The sequence below is a fragment of the Nothoprocta perdicaria genome, unplaced genomic scaffold, assembly GCF_003342845.1.
Source record: "Nothoprocta perdicaria isolate Ctin4 unplaced genomic scaffold, notPer1 scaffold_67, whole genome shotgun sequence".
Classification (NCBI taxonomy): Eukaryota; Metazoa; Chordata; class Aves; order Tinamiformes; family Tinamidae; genus Nothoprocta; species Nothoprocta perdicaria.
In genome coordinates, this window is record NW_020455943.1 from 2,333,654 (window position 1) to 2,357,943 (window position 24,290).

At 39.1% G+C, this 24,290-nt stretch overlaps 1 protein-coding gene across 1 annotated transcript in view; it reads left to right on the forward strand.

Annotated features, from left to right (window-relative positions):
• The first annotated feature begins 209 nt into the window (after positions 1-209).
• The window catches only part of ADAMTS20 (ADAM metallopeptidase with thrombospondin type 1 motif 20), a 94,860-nt gene continuing 70,779 nt past the window's right edge, over positions 210-24,290 (forward strand). Inside the window, exons 1-3 of the mRNA XM_026050272.1 lie at positions 210-656; positions 11,066-11,228; positions 16,025-16,287. Coding sequence (XP_025906057.1) covers positions 210-656; positions 11,066-11,228; positions 16,025-16,287 — 873 coding nt within the window. The remainder of the gene's footprint in view (positions 657-11,065; positions 11,229-16,024; positions 16,288-24,290) is intronic.

Below are 24,290 nucleotides of genomic sequence, written 5' to 3' on the forward strand. Positions count from 1 at the left end.
GGCTGGGCTCGGCTGGGCTGGGCTCGGCTGGGCTCGGCTGGGCTGCCCCTCGCCCCGCCGGCCCGCGGTGCCCCTGGCGCGGTTGGAGCTGCTGCCGCGGCGGGCGCCTCTCGGGGAGGGCGGAGAGGGGCAGCGGGCGCCCGGCGAGGCTGCCCCTTGGGCGCTTGTGCCGGGGCAGGCCGGGGCTGCCGCCCTGCCTCGGAGCGGGGATGCGCTGGGTGCGGAGGGGAGGCTGCAGGGACCGCGTGTGCCCCGCCGCCCTGCGCGCCTGCCCGCCGGTAAGGCGGATTCTCCCGCTCTCCGTTGCAGAGACCCTAGTGAAGCAGCTCGCCTCCTACGAAATAGTGACGCCCGTGCGAGTGAACGAGTTCGGCGAGGTCTTCCCGCACACGCAGCACTACCGGCGCAGGAAGCGGAGCGCGGAGGCGCCGCCGGAGCCGGCGGCGGGGCGGGCGCTCTACGAGCTGCGCGCCTACGGGCAGCGCTTCCAGCTCAACCTGAGCGCCGAGGCGGCCTTCATCGCGGCGCGGTTCCGCGTGGCGCACGTGGGCGCCCCACGGCAGCGCCGCGCCGCCGACCTGCGCCACTGCTTCTACCGGGGCCACGTCAACGCGCGCCGCGCGCACACGGCCGTCCTCAGCATCTGCGGGGGCTTGGTAAGCGTGGCGCCTGCTCCGCGCGTCGCCCGCCTCCGGCCTCCCCTTCCCAGGGAAAGCAGAGTGGGATGGAGGCCTTTGCCGCGGAGCTGAGCTGGAAATTCTCAGGCGCCTTTCCAAGTAGTTGGTCATGACATGTCTTGGCCTTAGCTTTGCAGTCACGATGAGTCCCCTCTGGCGGGAGGTACAAACGCTGCTGTCCAAGGATCTGTGGCTGGCCCGTGGTAGCGTTGCTTGGTGTAACTCCTGACACCCACAGCATTGTAACAGAGGGAAAAAAGATGCCTCAGAAACACAGCAAGCTATTGTTTTGATTAAATGATGCTCTCAGTCAGCATCAATTACGTGTTTTTAGCCAGTGGATATTATATGGTTGAAAGTGAAGGAATAATGGTGCTTGAGACGATGAGAGGCTGGTGCTGATGCTTCTGCTTTCAGTGATGCCTTGGAGATGTGCCACGGTGTAATAGGTGTGTGTTAGTGCTCGAGTCATGCTTCTGTGTAAGGGAATGGGAAGTTTCCTGATGACTTCAGTGGCAGTGTGACTGTAAAGAGCTGCTTTACTTAAGAATTGAATTGAGCAAACAAATCCAAGCTCTGTGGGTAGGCGTTCTTTACTTGTCCATTCATAACACTTACTAACGCCTCATGTTTTTTAAAATGATAATGAAGAAATAGTATCTCAGAACTGTCTATTAAAACAGTTGTACCACGTTGATACAGTTTATAGTTTTGTGGTTAGAAACAACGAAACACAATATCTAGTGCTTTACCACGTCACTGTTCCCTTCAAATACTAGGAGAAATAGGAGCAAAAGCTACAATTGTTGCTAGTCCAGCCACTCAGATTCAGTTCAGCTGCACTCCTGGTGTTGTAATTATTAGTGTATATTTTAATTGAGGTTGTGTCTTTTTTATTTTTAAGCCACCCAGGAAAGTACAGGTGTGAGATCTGTCCACTGGTCAGTGCTTATTCTTTGATGTGTGGTATACAACCTCTGCGGGACTGAGGTTGTCCTGTAGACTTGAGCTAGTCCTCTGGAATTGCTGAAGAAGCAAACATGGTGTCCAGTTCTGGGCTCCCCAGTACAAGAGAGATGTGGAACTGCTGGAGAGAGTGCAGTGCAGAGCTGCAAAGATGCTTAGGGGGTTGGAGGATGGGCTGACAGAGCTGGATCTGCTTAGCCTAAGAAAGAGAAAGCTGAGATACCTTGACAGAGGGTGTCAGGAGAAGGGGGGTGGATTCTTTTCAATCCCACCTCTTGTTCCATCGCTGGGCAACAGCTGCAAACTGAAGCACAGGAAGTTCTTTGTGATTTTGAGGAAAAACTTTTTGGTTGTGGGAGTGACAGAGCCCTGGAACAGGTTGCCTAAGAGGTTGTGGAGTCTCCTTCTCTGGCAGTCTTCAAATCCTGCCTGGATGTGATTCTGTGCCACGTGCTTTAGCTGATGCTGCTTGTGTAGCAGGGTTGGACCAAAGGTCCCTTCCAACCTCAGCCAGTCTGTGACTCTGTGATTCTAGAACATTGCATATTCAGCAAACTTTGGGCCTGTATATCTTAATTTAGAAGCAAGTCTTGTTGGTTCTGGTGTGCATTATACAAAACTCATTTGAAATCTGAAACAATACCAGTACCCCCACTACATTGCAACATAACTCTCAGAGGAAGCAGGAAAAAAAGAAGGAAAAATCACTTGTCAGTGAGGTTCTTCATGTTGCTTCATGTTCTAGTAGATGCTTCTATACCATGGAGTTGAGGTTAGTGTAATAGATTACACAGAATAAATGTGAGAAGTTTTAAGAACTCTTTTCATGACTTTATTCTACCTCTTTTAATTCTCTCCCCATGAACTACTATGTTGCATTACTTGAAGGTACTACATGAACTGAAAATCACGTCCCTGAAAAATGTATACTTATCCCACTTAAAAGTTTTCCAAAATGCCTACTATTTAGCCATTTTCAAATCTGAAGACCCTCTTCTTCTCTTTAATAATGATTGCTCTGCTTCTGTCCAACTTGCCGCCTTTGCTTGCACGTTCCCATGTGTATAAGACAATCTTTACTCAAAAATCCTTGAGTGCCAGCAGGTGAAACCATTACCTCTTCTAGATGAGCCTTGGAAACTTCATCTCTCTCCAGTTGGCCTTCAGACCTTCCGTTGTTGCCCACCCTTCTGAGTGCCCTGTCAGTGCCACCGACCTGCAAAGGCTTTGCTGTCCCAGTGCTCTCAGGACCTCCTTTTACTGCTCACTCCACCTTGTGCCAAGCAGACACGGTCGTGGGGAGGACAGGTCTTCGCCCAGCTGGCAAATCTGCAAAGAAGCAGAGCACATTGTGGTGCTGCTGCTGCTGCTGTGGGACGTGCAAGAATAATTTAGTCATTTACTGTTCTTTTATTGACTTGTACCATCCTTCAAGGAAAAAAAATGCAAATATACAAGGGACTCATGCTGAGGCCAAATTCGTTGCTAGAGAAGAAGCCAGAAACTAGATTGTGATGCAGTCACTTTAGGCAGCCTATTATTATATATGTATTTTAAAGTAAAATTCCTTGTTCTTGTAAAATTGCTTTCTTCCATGCAGACCTTGAATTTGGTGTGTGGAAATTAAAATAGAAGAGATTGATTTGACTTATTGGGTATATCCTCCAATTGTGTGATATGAAGGTAACACTGTAGACCAATGCTGTAAAAGTTAGGAAGAAAAAGAGATCTTGGACTTGGGAAAAAAAGATAAAAGGAAAATTAACAACATAGTTTTAAAAATTGCTCTGAAGATCTGCCTGAGAGTGATCTGAAGTTAAACCAGCTACGTAGCTGGTTCCTCAGCTACGTGCACTCACATTCCTGTAGTTCTCCTCCTCCAGCCCCTGCTCTCACTGTGATCACAACCTCGCTGCCACTTCCCAACTTCCTCCTCTTTGTTTTGTTTGCACTCACAGGTTCTCCCTGTGTGTTCTCGCCTTCGAGCTCTGCTCTCCTCTGAGCTTGTGCACCCCGGAGCACCGTGGACTGTTGCTTACTGCCTCCTGGCACCCTGTGTGCGCTTTGGTTGCTCTGCGTTTTGGAGCCTGCCCAAGGTTCAGGGATGCAAGTGGCCAAGGGAGGTTAGAAGGTCAGCAGGGAGTCGGTAGTAATTGCGAGGAGCGAGTCTCTAATTAGGGAAGTTTGGGATGCTGTCAAAGGCAGAAGGTCATTTGGAGTGATGGCCTGGGTGCCTCCTTGCACATCTGATCACGTTTCTTGCATCTTTAGAGTAGTCTTTAAAATTTCACACTTTTTATTTCACTTTATTTCCCTAAGTTCTATATCTCTTTTGCTTTTACTGCATTAGTCAATTTTAGCTTCCTACAAACATGGGGAACAAGATCTGCTGAGGATGTCACTGGCTGCATGTGGACTAAAGTGACCTCTCAGACATTATCCAGACAGCAAAATCAAAGAGGTAAAAACATTCATTTAACTTTTGAGAATTTACGATCTTTACAAGTTGATTGACAAGGAAATATTATGGACAGAGTATCGTGATGTAAGAGAGTTATCAGGGAGTGTATCAGGGGTCGGTATTGTGGTGTAAGGGAGTGTAAAGGAGATTAATCATCATTAATAACTAGAAACATCCTTCAATTTGTAGAAAGCCCTAAACAAAGAAGAAACTTTGTTTTTTACACGTGAATGCTATAGAAACAGGTTGCTTAGTCCCTTGAGAAGCTGGGGGGTTATTTCCTTGGTGGTCAAGGTAATGTTGAAAGACTCTGGGGACAGTTAACCTTTGTTTATGTGAGCAGGGAGAATACCTAAATGCAAAAGAGATTCATGTGTGAGGAAAGAAGAGGTAAGGAAGGAGCAGACTCATGTCCCTTTGGGTGTGCAGTCACGTACAGAGAGCATCTTCATGTGCTCAGTGACTTGCAAAAGTTAGGAATGGGGAAGGACCTGTGAATCCGTTCTTATGAATCTGCCATCTGGCAGCTTCCTGGGAAAGCAGCACTGCTTGGTTCCAATGCAGCTCCTGGAGATGACGAGCTCTGCGTGCCGGGATGGTCCTGCTGCCCCAGGCAGCCCCTTTGCGACGCTCCCTCAGTGCGTGTCAGGCTGTGTTTGGAGAGCAGGAGGAGTGTGGACCTCAGCCTGGATCTGCAGAATTTCCTCAGTGCAAGAGGTTGTGTTTGTGTTTTATTAGCATGGGTCAGCGCTTCACCTTTCTGTGAGATTTTTGAAAACAGTTGTATCAGCTACTATGTGCGAGTGCAGTGGTTCCTCTCCAGGAAAAGCAGGCAATTCTGAAAGTTGTTGGACTGAAGTTTTAAATTGTTTAGCTTAAAAATGTGGGCAAGAGCTGGAAACTGTTACTGGCCTAGCCAGTGGAATTGTGGAACTGCAGTACAGGTAACAGCCTCGTGATACTTGCTGCTGTGCTAGCCCCTTCAGTTAGTGCTGCTTAATACTAACCACGACAGTGAGTTAAACTACAGCGATTCTTCTGAAGAGAGATTATTTGTAACTGGAAAATACACTTCAGTTTAGATAACTTAATATTTTGACCTACAGGCTAATGTTTCTAAAACATTAATCCCTAAATCTCTGAATCTGAAAAGCAGATTAATTTTTTTAGTTTTCAGTGGTCAGTTCACATTTGTTAGCCTTTTTTAAAGATTTTATCTTTCTAACATGGAGATTCTATCTTAACCTATGGGAAAAATCAGACTAAAATGTTAGCACAAGACAATCACTGATCCTGTCTCAATAAATCAAACCTTATTAGTGCTGACTAACTAACTTGCTGTCGTCTTCTTATTAGTTCTGTTTCACTTGTCATATAGGTATCCCAAGCGATATCTGTCAGTACTTCAGTTAAAAATTTCAGTACTACTAATGGCATCCACTGGCATCCTTCACTAGCACAACTTAGCCTCAGATATAAGGTTTGACTTTCAGTATATGTCCCTGCCTTTTTACCTGCAGTGCTACCTGAATTGCCCTTCTTACACCCTTCTTAATTTTGGATTAAATGTAATACCTCTAGCCCCATGTGACAGTCAAAAGTTTAGCCTTTATGGATCCCAGGAGACTGTGGTCTTAGGGAATAGATGGTTTTTCCAAGTGAGATAATGTATCTGCAGTAATTTCATTTGTACTGCTTTACTCTTATGTAGTACATGTTAAGATTAAAGTAGCAAAGGCTGAGACTACAAAAGATCATACTCTTAGAGAATGCATATATTGAAAAAAGCACCCTAGATGTTACCTGGTTGACTCTAACAAGGTCAAAATCTAGTCAGAGCTTGTGTGGACTGTGAACTTGAGTGGTAACTTCCCGATGACTCATGTGAAGTTGAAAGGCCCTTTTGGAGCCCCTCACTTGCCAGTGAGAATGAAAGGGGGTTCTGCAGGTACTTAAAACATCAAAGCCACAAGTTCTCTTTAAGCAGAGATAAGCTGCAAATGTGAATTTGCTTGGCAGTCACTGAAGAGGTTACACGATGAGGTTTCCTCCAAAATATGACCATGATTCTATAGGTCTGTGTTCCAGAAGGGTACTTAGGTTAATGACAGTTTCTTCACATATGTGAGAAAAATCTCCATGTCTGTATGCATCTCCTTTTGCCAATTCCAATAGATATTGCAGAGCAGCAACTTTAAAGTCTGGTTTATTCACTGTAAATCATATACGAAGTTAACAATAAATAAATCAGCCTGTTAGTGCCTCCAGGTCCAATGAATCTTGTTATTCCTCTATTCCCTGCAGGCTTTTTTACCTGCTCTTTCCAGCTGTTTTTGACATTGTTATTGTAATATTCTTTCTGATTACCTGCTATCTTTATATTTTATTGTTGTTACTTCTGGAATGCTGCCTTTACTAGGCTTCAGGAAGCTTCTTTTTGCCTAGTTTAGCCCTACAAAGTGTTGAACAGGATACCTGGAACCAGGTTTTCCACCGAGTGCTGTGGTGCTCGATGGAATCCCTGCTTTCTCTGTGCTGCTTTGTAAAATTAACTTGCCTGGTAGGGGGCTGGGGTCAGTACCACAGATATCAGTGTGGTCAGGCTGGGCATGTTCTGAGGACACTGAGTCTTTAGGGGTTAACCTGCAATTTAAGCTGCAATATAGAATTATGAAATTGCATTTAACCCATGACTAGGTGCCTTGCTTCCCAGCATAGAACACTTCTGAGCATACACAGGTGCTTTACCAACTGTGCTCAAGTTTCAAAAGGGGTGATTTAGGATCTGCTAAGGAAATCTTGGGATCACAGAATTTATGAGCAAGTGTAAAGGTAGGTCACACTGCTCAACTTGCAGTGAAAGATGTTTTTGCTGTCTTTAGCATTTTACTCCATTTGTTTTAAATAATTTCCAATACAGTGTTGTTTCTGATCACTTTAAAAGGTGTTCTACCAGCTGACATTTTTTCTTGCTAGAGCTATTTTTCCCCGTCATTGAACCAGTGTTTGTGTTATTTTTATTTTGTTAATTTTATTATGTCTGGTTTGAATTAATATAATGCTAGCTCACAATCAGTACATCTTGTCATTTTTCTAGCCGAATTATCTGCTAGTGGAAACCTCTTTTCCAGATGTTGGCAGTGTATCTTGATCAGATAACCCCTAATGCTTTTTTCTTCTGTGAACTAATTAGGCTGTGCTGCTTAAGTCTTTCATTAGAAAACGTTGTAGTAGTGGAGCTGGCAGAGGAGGGTAAAGGGCTTCTCACATGATTCAGAAGAACTTTGAATGAATGCAGCAGAGTTGGTGAATAATACAAAAAGAAGGAGTTTCATAATTTGCTTTGACCGTGAAAGTATCCTTGATATAAACTACTTGCAAGTTTTTGAGTTAACAAATCGTACTCTGAGGGCATGAAGCAGACCAAGGCACAGGAGTGGTGCTTACCTGGAAGGAGTCTGCCAGTTTAGAGTCATGTTTTCTAAAACTTCTATCATTCTATTTTTCTGAAACCTTTCCAATTCTACAATTGCAAGTTAGATTAGACATAAAGTTAATTCCATGTTTCTGAAACCTGCTCTACTTTTCTTATGTTTTCCATGTGTTCTTCCAAGTTGCTGTTATACACAAGGATGTAATTTGTCTATGAGTATGGTACATACTTTAACCATAAATTATGCAATATTTATTTCTACTACTCTTGGAATAGAGCAAATACATTGATTAAGCTGTAAGCCACTGGAAACCATTAAGACCATTGATAATGAATATCTGTGTTGAACCATTAAACCTGGGTTTTAATATATTCAAGTGACTTAACTCATTCAGAGTATTTTAAATCAAGGTCATAAATTACCTTATGTGGGTTTTCTCCTAATTGCCTCATATCTCTGCATATGTATAGTCCTGGAAAGTGCTCCTGCTTTCTTACTTTGGACCACTTCTTTATCATGTGCAAGAGCCTGTTTTCAATTTGGTTCTCCACTTTTACTGAAGAAATCTTTAAGATGGACTTTTACCTCTTTATCCAAGAATAGCAATAGAATGTTTGGGGCTGTTTTCTTGTTATTTGATTGGAGAGGCATCTGTAGATGATAAGAAAATCCAGCTGATTTCTGATTTCATTTCCTGCAAATACTTGGGCTCCTGTTTCAGCAACCTGCCTCTGTATATCTTATAAATGACTTTGATTTTACCAAAAATTTAGTTTTTCTCTTGGATCTCACAGCCCATTGCCTTAGGTGCCTAATTCACATGAAGAGCTCCATTTATATCAGCAGCCTCTGTCGCCAGTATCTGACCAGACACTGTCACCAGTGTTATATCCCTGAATGAGGTGTGAAACAGGCAGAACAGTGTAGCTGGCCGCTGAATTTTTGTAGGCCTATTAATAATAAGGAAGATGAGGAGATAACCATGTGTGGCTAATCAAAATCCAACTTCAGTTCTTGTAATGAAATTGGAGATTTTGTGCTGATGACTTCAAACTTGGTTTCGCTTTCTCTAACTCTCATCTTTCTCATATGCCTTCGGAAATCCAGATTTCCATTCATTGATCCGAACCCAACCATATCTGTGCGCTGCTGTCTGAAAAGCTTAGATTCCTTTTAGGTTAACATTGCACTATAAATTTATGCCAGTGACATTTGTGGAATAAATTGTAGACTCCGCTTGGATTTTAAATGACTAATACAGTGTACTCTTCATAGACTAGAGGCAGCACGTTTATTTTAATCTCTTTTTGGCATTCTCACATATAAAGAGATCGTTTCAGCTTGGATGGAGAGTGTGCAAAAGTACATTGTCATAGGTTGCTGGTGGGAAGACTTCCTAACCCGTAAGCTGCCACAGTTGGTTCTTATTTATCTATACGTTGTTGATGAGGAGAGAGGTCATTAAGCAGAGAAGGAGAGTTTGTGACAATTATGGCTCTTGATTGACCTGTCTCCTCAACATAGTTGATCAATGATGATCAAGATGGTACCGTATGAGGACCACTGGGCCAGAGTGAGGACAAGCGTGAAGGACCCAGCTCCTTTTATTCTAAAATAGTTAGCCCAAGCAGCAACAAAACATCAGATTAATCTTATGGCTTAAGGACAACATGGTACCTGGGCTTAAAACAAAAGATACTGTAAAATAATTCCGAAACTGTGGAACATAATGTAAAATTCCTCCCTTAGAGCTGTCTGTATTTACAAAACACTGTAAGTTTTTGATGTCTTTCCTTTGTTTGATTACATATTACTTTGTTTGATTACATATTAGAATAGATTTTATCTGGACAGAGGAGTTGTTTTACAGTGTTAGTGATGGTGGGAGTGCATATCCAGAGGAGGGGGAATACCTCTGTCAGAGAGCAAGAAATCTTGAATTGGCTTAGGTCAGTCAGGATGTCTCATGCTAATTCTTCCCATCCTGGATAGGGACAGAAATATGGCTTGAAATTCTTAGGAATTTATCACCTGTAGCTGCTCAAGACATTCTTTGGCACTTGATTGTCTGCGTGGGGGGTCAGCAATCTCAGTGGGATTTTTCGGTGTTCAAATTCACTTAAAAGCTGATTAGTGACTTTTGGAATGTGAAATGGTAGAGAAATGTAGTCTGATTGTTGCAGTCCACCTTTTCCAGTGGAAGTCTGATATTCTGGGGGATGAGTTTACTTTAAAATGTAGAACAAACTCTCTGCTTATGTGCTCTGTGCTGCTATGCATGTAGTTGTGCACTTCTTGTAGGCTTCTGAAGCCCTTTCCTTGTAAAATCAGAAAGCCCGTTCATTGAGAAAAACTATTGAAGAAACCAATGCAAAGTAGATGTTCCAGATATTAGAAGGAGGAGAAATAAAGTATGGATGATAAAGCAGTAGCAGTTAATTTTTTGTTTTCTTAAAATCTACGCATATTTTAAATGTCTCTGTTGTCTAGAATTACAATAGGTTTAGAGCACAACAGGAGAAAAAAAGAAATTAGCATATCAGTGTTCATAGATGAATCAGACTTATCCTGTTTTAGTGGTTTGGACTTTGTTCCTAATTGACACAAAAGTAACATGAATCTTAGAAAATCTTCCTGGCTCTGTGCATCTTCTGTCTGTTCACCTTGTGCTGTTCGGGATTTTATGAGGTAAACACTTCAGCCATAGAAACTATGGCTGCGGTTAGAAGTCCAGAAAGGAAAAAAAGATTCCAGGTTTGGTTTTCTTAATTGAATACCTTGCAGGGGGGAAAAAGAAGCTTAAAGTTTGAAGTTTTTCCCTATGGATGTGTTTCAGTGAGAAATCAAGTTTCTTTGGTTCTGGTATGTAATTATCTGTAGGTCTTCTAGAGGAAAAAAAATCAAGGTGGGGAGAAAAACCTATTAAACTATCAACTTTGAATTCCTGGAAATAGTTTCAAAGTCCCTTTAAAAAAAAAAAAGAAAAAGAAAAGAACATCAGGTTAACACAGTTACTAATACATGATAAAAATGCAGTTTTAGAAGAAAGGGAATTTGTAATTTATATGAAGGAAAGGGAGAGAAGGCACCAACTCCATCTAGAATTCTGACAACACTCAAACTCTGGGGTTGTTGATCCCTTCCACTTGCCTCTTTGCGTAATTCTCAGTTGGTCTTGCTTGGTTATACCTAAACTCTTTTTGCTTTTGTGATTTCTCTTATTTCATTAACCTTTTTGGAGATTATATATCCAAATATATATATGATGCCTTACTAATAAGTATGGCGGGCTTTTTAATGAGATCTCCTGGTGGGTCAAGTCTCTGGAAGTAAACTTCTCTACTTCTCTTCCTGCTGCCCTCCAGCTCCCATCTCTCTTCCTTCTAGGGGATTTCCTGTGTCTCAAGTGCAAGTTTATTTTCAGTAATTTTTAAAAGTTATCATAGATAATTTATTATATGCATGAAAATTGTGTTTTATGTTGGTATTTTCAGTGGACTATAAATCAGTAAATTTTGTACTTTCAGATGGGCACCTTTAAGACACATGATGGTGAATATTTTTTAGAACCTCTGATGAAAGCAGATGGAGATGAACATGAAGAAGAACATAACAAACCACACCTCATATACAGGAATGAAGAATTTAAAAGAAAATTTCAGAAATCCCATAAACCTTGTGAAGTTTCAGGTATGATCATACTTTATATTTCAATGTGTTTTTTCCAAGTGCCAGAGTTCTGGTATTGTAACAAAATATTAGATGCCATTTTTGTTTGTAATATCAGTCTCCAGATCTTTCCACTAGAACCTATGCATTTGTTTCACATATACTTGGTGACTTTTTCTTTTTATACCACTGGTGAATTCAAATGTCGTGTGTGGATGTCACAAAAACATTTGTGTGGACTTATTTTTACACCTGTCCTGTTCCATATGTAAACATCTGAGGACCAGACCCACAGGACCAGATGCCACTGTTTATGTTTGCAAAATATATGGAATTGATTGTAACTGTACCAGATGATACAATAGATTTGTCAGCTGTGATAATGAAAGTATCTAATATTAGCTATTAATATACATGTTTCTCATTATTCATTATGTTATAATAATGTATTAATGTGGCATAGCATTAATATGTAGTTTGATTTGTATTAAGAGAAAGAAAGTGAGGGTATTTAGGAGCCTAGTACACCTAGACCACTATACAACTAGTACACAGGTGAATGATTGCCATCTCATAGCTTCACGCTGTGTAAGTTAACCTGTGCAAATAACTTCAGAGTGAGACCCTGCAAAATGAATGTGAATGAGAAGAGAAAACAATATTATTTAATATCATGAAGAAAAAAGCTTTGTGCTTTAATAGTTTTTTAGTGGGCAAAAAAGAATTCCGTAGTTGTTTGCATGGTTACACATGTGTCTTCATAGTTAGAAAATAATATGATGTGAGAAAGACACCTGCAGCTACCATCAAAGTACAAAAATCAGACAAAAGAGTGGGATTAGAAGGGATTTATTTGAGATTGTAGGTGTCCATAAACGATAGTTCCAAGTACTGAGATACCATCTGTTTTCAAATATAATGATGTAGGAACCCTTTGAAGACCTTGCCTGAGCAATGCACTTCTTAACCTTTCCTCTTATACTAGTGCCGTTTTGAAAGTATTTTTCATTGTGTCTGAAACAGTTTTTTAAGCCTAGTGACATAATAAATGCCTTTCTTGTGCTTTTAATAGAAGCATGCAGGCTTCATTTATTGGACTTCAAAGAAAACACAAATGGGTGGAGATTCACAACAGGAGAAAGCAGCTTATGCTTGGTTCAGCCTGGCACTTAGAAATATCCTCTCTAATTAAAATTCTGCACTTTTCATGAGATTGCAATCTGCATTTTTGCATTTTGAATGTACTTGCATTTCAGAAATGTTGATTTGAAGCTGAGTATAAAACTATGACTTATATGAAGAAAAGGAAGATAATAAGAAATGAAACTTTATTTTCTTAAGGAATATCTGATCTGAAGAAAAATACGTTTTAGATAATACTTGGGCTATTCGTAGAGCACATTTTATACTTAGAAGCAATATGTTTAAAATGCTGCTTATCCAGCCATAGATATTAAGGCCAGAAAGTGAATGTTTTGATCTTCTCATATGGAATAAATTCTAATGTCAGTTATTTCTTGTTCTTCAGCTTTATGTTAGGAAGCTATCTGTTCTTTGATTGTCTTTTGAATCAAGGAGTACTTAGTTTGAAAATCAAGCAACAGAGGTTTTTCTTTTTTTTTTTTTTTTTCATTATTTTATGATGAATACTATGCACTGAACTAAATGGAGGTCCATCTGTTACGATTTTTTTTTCCTTTACTGTGTATGAGGGAATACTCTTAGTATAAGCAGCCTACTATGAGGAAAAGTCTTCAAAGCATTAAGAATGTGATCTTTTCCCTTTTCATTTAGTGCATCAAGTACAAAAGACTCTGAGACAGGCTTTACTATCATTTTTTTTGGTGGACTTGCAGAAATGCTTATGGAGAAATCCTGTTTTAGTTACATTTCTGTCTTTCCAAAGTAGAACTTCATCTTTAATGTTAATCTCACTTTCTATTTGCTCTTCAAGGAAGCACATCTCATGTCTATGTGATCATAGGAGTTCCTCTTTGTTCAGTAAGTGAACTTAGAGGATATGGAGAGATTTTCTTTGGGAACATGTAATCAGTGAAGCACGGAGTGCTTGAACTGGTTGTAATTTATAATGATAATGAGGATAGCGAGCCACCTCATCTAAGTTTAAACATTGTATGTCTCTATTAGCTAACCCCTTTTTATAGTCAGAAAAGAGAATAGGTCATTTTTAGTTCTGGTGATGCATGTGACTAATATTAAGTGTGCTGTTTAGGGTGGGATGATTGGTATACTAGAAATGCCTGTTTCTCTCTGCTGAATATAGATGCTGGATATTTAGATTATGAGCATTCATCATAGGCATACATATCTAATATAGCCAAATGAATTCCATTTTATATATTCTAAGATTTTTTTTAACTTCAGCTTTTCTTTGAATTACTTCTGCATTTTGTTTTATCATTAATACTATTCTAACTTCTCTGTCCTACATGTTCCTTGATACAATATTGAAATATAAAACCTTCAGTCCTTTACAATAAGACATGTCGTATCTGTTCTTCATTACCAGTATTCCTAGTCTATATGTATGTTACTGTATTTCCTTTGAAAACGTTAAAAATCACAGAAAGAAGAACTGAAAGGAAAAAGGATTGCATATCCTACTGCAGCAAGGCAAAATCAGCTCATCCTACATCATTTTTAACACCTGGTGGTCAGGTCTCTGTGGAAGTTCCATAGTTCCCTAGACAGTTTATTCTAGTATTTCACTTTTAGAGCAATAAGAAGGGTTTTCCTAATACCCAAGCTAAATTTTTGCAATGATTTAAACTTACCAGTTTTTCTCCAAATGATCTGCAGAGTTGCCGCCTCCTTCCTTTTCCAGTCATCATGCTCTGTGTTTCCTGCATCACTCTGAACTCTGATGCTGTCAGTGCAAGATGCTTGGTGCTCTTCCTGTCTCTGACATCTGTACACACAGTGCACAATCAATTTAGTTTTACAAATTGTGAATAAAAATTTTGAATAGTACTATATTCACAACATATCCTGGCTGAAATTCTGCTCGGTACATCTTAGTTTGAAATTGAATTATTTTTATAAATTTATAAATTTATAAATCTATGTTCTAAAACATAGATTTTTTTTCCCCTCACTTTGTAGTAGTTCCTTTAGACTTACTGACTATAAAATTGAAAAATTAATTGGAAACTCTGTTACAAGCCTCACTCAAGTCAGATTATGACACCTAGTGCATTTACTCCATCATAAATCTTATTTTCTTAATATAAAGAGGTTAGATTAGTTTGACGTGGTATGTTTTTGTTAGGTAGGTTAGCTCTTACTTGTTCCCTTGCTATCTTCTGAAGTTTATAAATAAAGTTAATTTGACTTATTCTGATATTAAGGGGAGCTTGGCCGGTTCATTACGTTCATTCCTTTTATAAAATTTCCATTTTAAATAGAGGTGTTTTTTTCCATTTTTTTTCCTGAAATCTCAGAAAAGAGATCGGTAAGGACAATCTGAACATGAGATTGCTTCAGCCAGTTGTCGGCCTGCCAGGCTCGGTCAATATGTATTCCTTCCCTTTGCTTGTTTCCAAATTCTCATCTCTTTATTATTAGTGCTGGTAGTTTTTGCAATTACCATACCTGTAGTTTGTGACTGAGATGATTAGCAGCAGGGTTTAAGATGCCTGCTGTTGTCCCTTATCTGCAGTGATCCTGGCTGTATGATACCTTAACTCCAATGTTAGGGAATGTTGACCTATCAAAAGTTGCTTTGAGTTTTATGATAGGCAACTTTCTCTGAAATATGGAATAGGTTTCCATACTGAGCCAATGAGGCTGGGTCTCTGTATTCTTGAGCTGGTGCTGTAATCATTAGGCCATTTGAATAAAAAGATGGAGCCATGTCCTTTGGCTAGTTTTTAGGAGGGAATCCGCCATCCATAAAGGCAATGGAGGTTGGTTCTGAGAGGATGGAGCTTAAGTCCTGTCATCTTAAGAGGATGTTTAAGTCCTGGAAACTGGTGAGAACTCAGACGTGCTTCTCAGTTTCAAAGGTGGCTCCCTGGTTGACTAATGGCTGTTGTGTATCTGTCATCACAGGCCCCCAAGTGTGCATAAAGTTTAAATCAGACTCTGAATACCTTTGCTGGGCTACACTGTGTAATGCAACTAGGATGCATTTCAGTATGTAGTTTAGACATATCCAAGTCAGTTTTATATTTCCTTCAGAACCTTAACCTAGGTGATGAATATTAACAAAGCTTTCAAGCAAGTCACTGAGGTCTTTTCTTTTTTCTTTTTTTTTTTTTAATACATAATTGCTTATGCAAAAAAAAAAAAAACTTTTGCTCATAAAAATGTAAAAATATTTAAATAAATAATAAAAACAAGATTTGAATTCAGAAATTGGGTCAAGTCTTTGTTATGGAATACCTGGCATATGATTGGTTTGGGTCAAATCTTTGTCTGGAAACATAGCTGTTTTATTTAATTAACCTGTTTCCTTTCTATACTGCTTAAGTTGTACTTGCTAACCTCATTCCAGACCATCTGCTTAGATTACAATGCATTCTTGAAACTATACATTACTGCTATCTACTTTCAATTAAAGTTAATAATAATTCCATATGTGAGAGAACTGCATATTATTATACAAGACATTGCATTTGATGTTCCTATTACAACCTCTCTACTTAAAATATATTTTAAATGTTGGTTTGGTTCCTTTTGGAAATAGATCAAAAATGTAGTAACTTTCTTGCTTTGTCTACTTTGTGCAGCCTTTTCACTATCTGTTTTTAAATTTAGAAAGTGCATTCCACAGTAAATCTTCTTGTATCTTATAGAAAAAGAATCGAAGAAAAGCACTTTATTACATCCAAACTTCAGCAGTTTACATGAGGAGTTAAAAGTTTTACAGAAGTCCCCTGTTTTAGACTATGCTTTTAAAAACCTGTCTCTGGAGGATGGGAGCAGTAATCGACATTCCCGGAAAAGGCGTTTTCTTTCCTACCCAAGATATGTAGAAGTGATGGTTACAGCCGACACCAAAATGGTCCGTCATCATGGGCAGAATTTACAGCACTATATATTAACACTGATGTCAATAGTAAGTAAACTTCAATTCATTTGTATTAGGAATTTGTTATTTTTGTTCTGGTGTTTTTTCTTATGTAGATTTTCTGTCTTTTGGTTTGACTAAATTCTGTATTAAAGCAAAGATTTGATAAACATAACAATCAGGGCCCAATCCAGTTCTAGCTCTTTTCATGTTAATGCAGTAGAGTTTGGAGGTAGAATGGCATAATCTCTTTCCTGACCTGCTGTGGTATTAGGAAACCTGGACTAGATGATCTCTGGAGGTTCCTTCCAACCCTAACCATTTTGTGATTCTGTGACTGCTTAAGCTTCAGTGAGTTAAACACACAGATTAATTACAACAGACACAGAGGTTAAAAGTCATTGCAAAAAAAAATCTTGGCTACACTAGTTATACTAATCCTAGTTTTTCAAGTCATTTCAAATTCAGATGAGTTGGATTTTGAGTTGGGGCACAAGACTTAGAGTGACATTTGAACTAGTTTTGCTTAGTAAAAGGTAATAATTATTTCTGATTACTACATTTTAATCTATTCAAGGAGTTTAATTTCTATTAAACTGTATCTTACTTTGGGCTCACAGATTAAGACATCTGAATGTATGTATTGGTAGAGCTGGCTGCTTTACCAGTAGAGAACAATTCATCCATTCAAGTGTCGACACCTACGTCTGGGTGAGCAGAAGTTGCCTTAGCTTCAGAGAGGTGTCTGGTGGCCCTGAAGCTGCCCTGGTGCATCCCACCTGCTGCTCCACAGAGGGATGCAAGTCCCCTCGGGTCCTCTGTTGTCCCTGGCAGTTCTGTGTAGGTGCCTCTAGCATCTCAGATGACACTGGGTGCACAAGGTAGGCAGCTGAGCTGAGTCCCCTTAACTTTGATGGCTAGATACTACTCATGGCAGTAGAGATGCAGTCACTCCTCACATAAGGTAGATATCTAAGTTAAAAAGTCTTAGGGTTTCTTTCATTCTACTTAGAATAACATTATATTCATTGAAAGAATTTGTGGAGAAGGAAGACTTCAAGGAAGGAAAATTTGCCTTTTTTTTCCCTGCTCAATGTACACAGTTGCCTTACAATGAAGTGCTAGGGTGCTATAATCTGCCATTACTGGCTGCCTCAGTCCTGTGCAGTTACACATTTTATCAAGGGATCTTACAAAGGAAGATGCATTTCTGAAGTGTGGCTTTGATCTGTATCATGCTTGAAAAAATCTGTATTGCCTTATTTGCTAGAGTTTCTTATATGATCTCAGAACTTTACAAAAAAAACCATCATTACAAAAAGAGTTGATACTATGGAGTAGCTAGAATTTTCTTTGGTTTATAAGAAAAATAATGAATTTTGAAGTGGGGTTCAGCATATGTTTAATTTGTATTAATTTGATATAGTCTTCTGATTTTTCTTTTCCTACTACTGATGTGAATCTATGAAAATTCATGCCTGACTTAAAAATTTCAGTATAGAAATGTAGTTTTTTCTTTCTCCTTTTTCCCCCCTTGAGCTTACAGTGCAAATTCAAATTGTAATTCACTTAGAAACAATCCCAAAGATGCCTTTTTTATAAAGCTACTTTTTTTTTGATGCAGAGCTGCATTCCAAATCAAAACATTATTGTAAAATGGAAGCTGTTTTTCACAAAGCTAAAGTAAGACAAAAAGGAATGTTTAGTGTCTGCATTTCGTGAGGCACTGTTATGATTGTAGCTAGTGTAATCACTAAGTTGTGTAACTGGACTTTTACTAGTTAAATAGGATATCTGTAGCCTGTATAATTGCAGTTAAAGAAGAGTTTATATGCACTGTTTCTAGGATCTAGCATGTGAAATCTGTTGAATGAAAGAACATCAATTCTTTGCCAGAAAGGTTATGATTTCATTCTTGCACGTATCTCTATGCTGAGATTCTAGAACTGGGGCAAAGATCGGTTATTGCTGGCCTTGAGGCAGTGGCATACAATAAAATAAATACGTTTAATGTGAATTTAATATCTTTTTTCTAATATAGTATTCAGTAAGATGTGTGGTTAGCGTCTTCTGACAGCTCTTGTTCCACATGTACATCTGCTACTTCTGAAGGTAGCCTTGAAATAACAGTTTGTTGAAACTTTATTGCTAGAAATATTCAACTTTTAGAAGTGCAAAACTTGTTCAAAACACAAACTATGTATTCTCAGCTCCTAATTCCGGAAGGTTCTTTGCACTCCATTTAATGTTTTCCCCTACGAGTATGTATCCCAAATAACAGCTTAGTGACCTGTGGTCCTTAAACGATTTCAGCTGTGAATCAGAATAACTGAAGAAGTTGCAAGGAACCCCTGGAAATGATGTGACCCTGCCCCATACTTGTATCCTCTTCTGCTGTGTCCAAGAATATCAAATATAGGCATAAAAAAAAGTTATGTTTCAGTAGCTACTAATAAATATGATGAATAGAATACTAGAATTGGTCAGTGCGCAGGTGAGTCTTTTATTGACTCATGGCTTATTGATGTTTCAAACACAGCCATTCTTAGTCTTATTTCCTTAAAGGGAAGAAATGAAACTAATAATTTTTATCCTTTCTGCCATTTTTTAGAAAGGTTTGATTATAAAATTTAGGTGATACTTGTGTCTGGTCAAATAATTTCTACTGGTGCAGGAAACTGCCAGGTTGTTGGCATTTTAAATGAAGGAGACATTCTACTCTACTTTTTTAATCAGCCCAAAACCTTTAAGGATATTCTTTTTTGTCATGGATTTTAAAGAAACTTAAAATTACAAAAAAAAATGTTAAATTTGAATAATGAAACTTAGACACTTAGATCCTTTGAAATCCCAGCCCTATTTTATTTTATTTATTTATTTATTTATTTTTAACATCAGCAATGCTGCTACAGTAAGTTTGCTACTGTTTTATGGATAGAAAATAAGACTTGAAACCTACTACTAGTTTTGGGGTGGTTTTAAGTGTTTTGTCATTTATCCAGTTCAACCTGGAAAGGCTTAACTCCCAGCATGCGAGTAATCCCATTGAACAAGAACTGGAATGCATTTTCTCATTTATTTAAAACTGCATAATTCATTGCAAGATCAGTATTCACAGCATTTACTTGTGTCTTGGAAATACTTGTTGCTGGTTGAAATATGTATTTAAAGCACAATGAATATCCTTCCCAGAGAAATGCTTGGGACTTCAAAGATCTTGTGTTGAAATATGATAAATTGTGCCATTATTTAGTATATAATGATAAAATAATAAAGAAACCCGAGGTTGCTAGCTCCTTAGGGTTTTTTTTAATACTCTATTAGGCATTGAATTGCAAAGTGGATAACAGAGACTGCCTTAATAGATACAGTAGCTGGAGGACTCTGTTATCTTAGGCACATGATAGATTGTGACAGTTTGCAATCCCTAATAGTGAGGCTTGATCTTGGCTTAGAAAGTAACAGAAAAACAAAACAAAACAAACAAACAAAAACCCACTACCCTTTCATTTCCCCTGGTAATTGTTTCCTTTCTTAAAAGACTCTTAAAAGAGGTTATTGTGATAACACTAAGGGCTCCTCAAATTTGGTTCCATGATATATTTTGTGACACTGTCCTCGTTTCCTGAACTGGCGACCTGCTTACAGAAATTTTGGAGAGAATCTTTGCTCTTTAAACTTTGCTAGTGAAGTCTATTAGCCTATTTCTGGTCTATTCACAGCAATTCCTCGTAGCCTATTCCAGCACAGCTGGGGAGCAAACCCCGCTGTGCCACACCCCTAACGGCCATCGCGGCCACACCCCTAACGGTCGCGCGGCCACACCCCTAACGGCCACACGGCTCCTTCCTGCGCCTGGCCGCCTGCCTCGTCATGTGCGAGGCCGAGCTGGGTACCGAGGGAGCCAGTCGTGTAGGCAAGGATACCATTGAGACGGCGCTGGCTTAGGGCGCTTCGCTTACAGCAGGGCTGTGTGATCGTAAAATGGCATTAAATTGTCGTAAAATGTGAAAAAATGCCGTTTAAAATATCATTTTTAATAATATTCTAGAATTTTCATCCAGGTTAGTTCCCAGTGTGAGGCTTTGACTCTCCACGTCTTTTGCGCGTGTGTAGCCTTCTTGATGTGAAAATCAAACTACCACTGAAGTAGCTTGAAATAGACATTTTAGTAACATTTTGTGGCAATTGTAATTTATGAAGATGTAAGATGTGAAGCAATGAGTAACCAGTTGAGTACAGTGGAAAAAAAAAAAAAAAAAAAAAAGTTCATGTCCTGTTTGTACTTCATTTTTTTTTGTCATTCTTAACAGCTAATTATCAGCACTGTCCCAAAACATATTCTCTGTGGAGAGACCCCTGCAGCAGCGGGGCATGAATTTAAAGAATGTTTTTATACTTCTTTTGTAGATCATAACACACAAGCAGTATTTCATTTCTGCTAAACATTCCAGAAAAATGTCTAGATGCATTCTAGCATTGAGGAATATTTCCTGTTATCGATTTTGCCACATAGTCATAATTTAAAACATGGGCAATAGATTCAAATCATTTTTCAGTTAATCTTTTCAATGAATCGTATTTCTGTTGTGTGAGCAGCCCATGGAAAGAAAAATACATTTCTAAATTCAAAATTTTGTGAAAGAGTATATTGCTTATTTTCGTATCCAGTTACTTAAAGACTACTACTTGTGCATTTCACTCAACCATTCTAAATGGTGGATTTTGACTAGTGCTCTACTAATATTCTAGAATTTTTATCTTACATTGGATTAAATCTACAGAGCTGTCATAAAGCCATTTTTTCTTGTTTAACCCCTATACTTTTTCATTTCCCTTCTCCACATATTTAAGAATCACAGGATAAATGATCTTCCTTTTAAGGCATAATTATTTCTTTCAAAACATCTGTTTGATTATACACCACTGAATATACAAAGTTGGAAACACTTGATCTCAAAGTATCATTTGTATCAATGTTCTGTGAGCTACACTTGTTGCATTTCTTGAGGTATAGATGTCTAAATGTGTAGAAAAGCCTCCTTTTTTTATTGTGACCCTCCTTACAGATATGCTACTATTGTAGTTAGTCTGTGTATTGAATGTCTAATGCCTCATATCTCTCTGTTCCCATGAGCTAATATAGGGATTTGAAATGTTGCAGTCCTGAGGCAGGTTAGAATTGCTCATCTTTACACCTCACTGCTGCTTCTGCTATTTACTACTGTTAGCTTTTTTTTTTCGTAGTTAAATACTCCATAATTAAGCTTGATGCCTGGCCCTGTGATCTTCTCCGTGGTAGTTCAGTGTTCAAGGCTGTTCCTCAGGTTATTTTTTGGCAATGACTATGGCTGTGGGCCTAGCTAGCTGAGGCTGATATATTCCTGTATGAAGGAATGAGAGGGAGAATATGGAAGGAGACATTTTACCAAGCAACACTCACGCATCTCTATTTCTGAGCACCCCTGTAATGGCTAGAGAAGCCTAACTATAGTTGTGCATTGGGAATGGTCTTTTCAAATACTGAAAGGAAAGATAAAATGAGATGCTCTGACACCTGAGCCATACACCTGCACCTTTCGATGTGATCTGATATGATGTGTCTGTGATGTGATTCGATGTGTCTTGGCCTCTGTTTTTGTCAGGAGACTGAAGATGGGATGACTAAGTCACTGCCAAGTTATTGCAATATCAAGGGGATATCTCTGCACTGGAATCCATCTCCAAGCTAATAAGGCAATTCTGAGGCATCCTGTAAAAAAAGTGAATCAATCATTAAAAGGGTGAATCAGTCTTTAAAAGGGGCATATTCTTTCTTTTTGTCTCCATCAAAACACAATAAGGAGTCGTCTGGAAACTGAATTTAGTAAACTTGAGGGATGGTAGATTGGAGAAGACTTTGATTACAGGAGATGGCCTAAATCTCCCAGGGGAGAAAAAAAAAAGAAATCTCAGGAAAAAAAGGAAAGGATAAGTCTGAGGTGAGCTTGCATGAGAGGTCTTTGCACTTGGTATTAAGTTCTTCCAATGAAAAAGGCAGCTCTGTACAATAAAGACAGAAGGATGGAGCTCTTGAAGAGTAATACCAGCAGAAATGGAAAACACAGTTTTTCCTCATTCTCTCATAGTGAATCAATAAATGCTATGATGACTTCTTTATCTCATAACTGCAGACAATTCTGGGGTCTTACAAAATATATGACAGAATCAGGATATGCCAGTGAAAGAGGTGAAGGAGAAATCTCCCAGATCCTGGATATTTCACATTTCACGTCAGCACTACAATGATAAATAAGAGTTTCTTGGAGTCTGCAAAAGACCTGTGAGCCAAGAAGTGATATCATGTTTCTTTCAAGGGATTTGAACGTCTGTATTCCTCTGGTACCATGGCTGTACGTAGCAGGAGAGAACAGAAAAAAGAGATTCTGTGATGTGATAACTGGAGAAAAAGCTCTGAAGAAGCTCTGTATTTGCCTATATAACCTACTTGCAGCCTCCAGATGTGGTTACTTATTACATTGCCTCTTTCTCAGTAGGGCTTTTATTCACAATTCAAACACTCTCATTTTGATGGCTGGCTACAAAACTGACAGCAAGAGAACATAAATGTTGTTGTGCCTAAACTGCTTCCAGTCACCTGGCAGCCACACCTGTGGTGGTCAGAAGAGGTGGCTTTAATCCTTGGGAATTCCACGGAAATCTCAGATCCTTTTTTTTTTTTTTTTCTTTTTTTCTTTTTTTCTTTCTGTTGTTGTGCAATCTGAATCATATTCTGTGATGTGGTTGCTGATATTAAGAGTCTTAAAAAATCCTTGAAGGTAACTTCTCTTTATCTTGGCTCTCACCTCCTCCTTCTGTGAAGCCTGGATTTAGATCACTATAAAGCCAGTGGGTCTGGAAATTGTAAAGAAATAATGTGTTCTGTCAAATACTTACCCGATACCATCATCCCTTTTCATGAGTGCTTCTTACAATTTACTGTTCAAGTAAGTGAATGATGGAAGAGGTGCCTTAGAATACAAAAACAGAGAGACCTTGTTCCATTATTGATTTTTAACTAAAAATAAAAAAGAATGTGTTATTGCAGACCTTTGACACTTCACTGCATTAATCTGTCCTTTCAGTCTCAGCTGATGGTTCTAGCCTGCACAGTTCCCTAGATAAATCTTCAAGATTGCTTTGTGATTCTCAGTTTCTCGGGAGTTTTCTTTTTGCACATGGGCTTCATCCAGCCTGTAGAAAATACCTTACATCACTGGTAGGAGCATCTCATACAATTTACTCTGTGATCTTTTTAAAGCATTGGTAGTGGTAATTAGATATTTGGAGGTCATGATAGTGGCCATGAGATACAGGATCTGTGCTCTGACTCAAAAAGAGGGGTAATGAGAGCAGTGTTAGTTTTTAAGTTTAGCAGGATCTTACCTGTGTCTCCAATATGAGAGAAAATAGGCTTCAGATTCTATTGAGATCTGCTGGCCTCAGGTATCTGGATGGCATCGTTTCAGACCTCAGGTGTGCTTCAGACAGATACCCACGAGATCATTTAGTGCATTTACTCAGCAGGTGTTACTTGGATGCGGAGCTGAAGATCCTATAGCATTTCCTTCCTGCACAACCTAATGTGCAGGACTGATGCAGTGAGATATTCCTCTCATATTTATGAGACTGATGATGCAGCTCTTAAATACGAGCAACTTGCTTCAGTCCCTCACATTCACACATCTACTTCTGAAGAATTTTGTCAGATCTTTTAAGTGGACATTGTGTCATAAGGTAGGGAGGAGGTCGCCTAACAAGGTTTTGTGTTTGTAGACTTGTGTTGTCTGTGTTTTCAGATTTTGCTAACACATAACCTCAGTAGACAGCACTCAGATGACTGTAATTGATTTTTCAGGGTGCTATTATTATGGAATTAATCATTAGGAATGATGGTAAATCCATCAACTAAATCAGTAGCCATAAATGAGAACAGAAAATCCAGGAACCTGTTCTGCAGTAGAGGTGTTCCAAATGTGTCCTGTCCTAGCAGCGCTCTTGCCAGGGCTTGA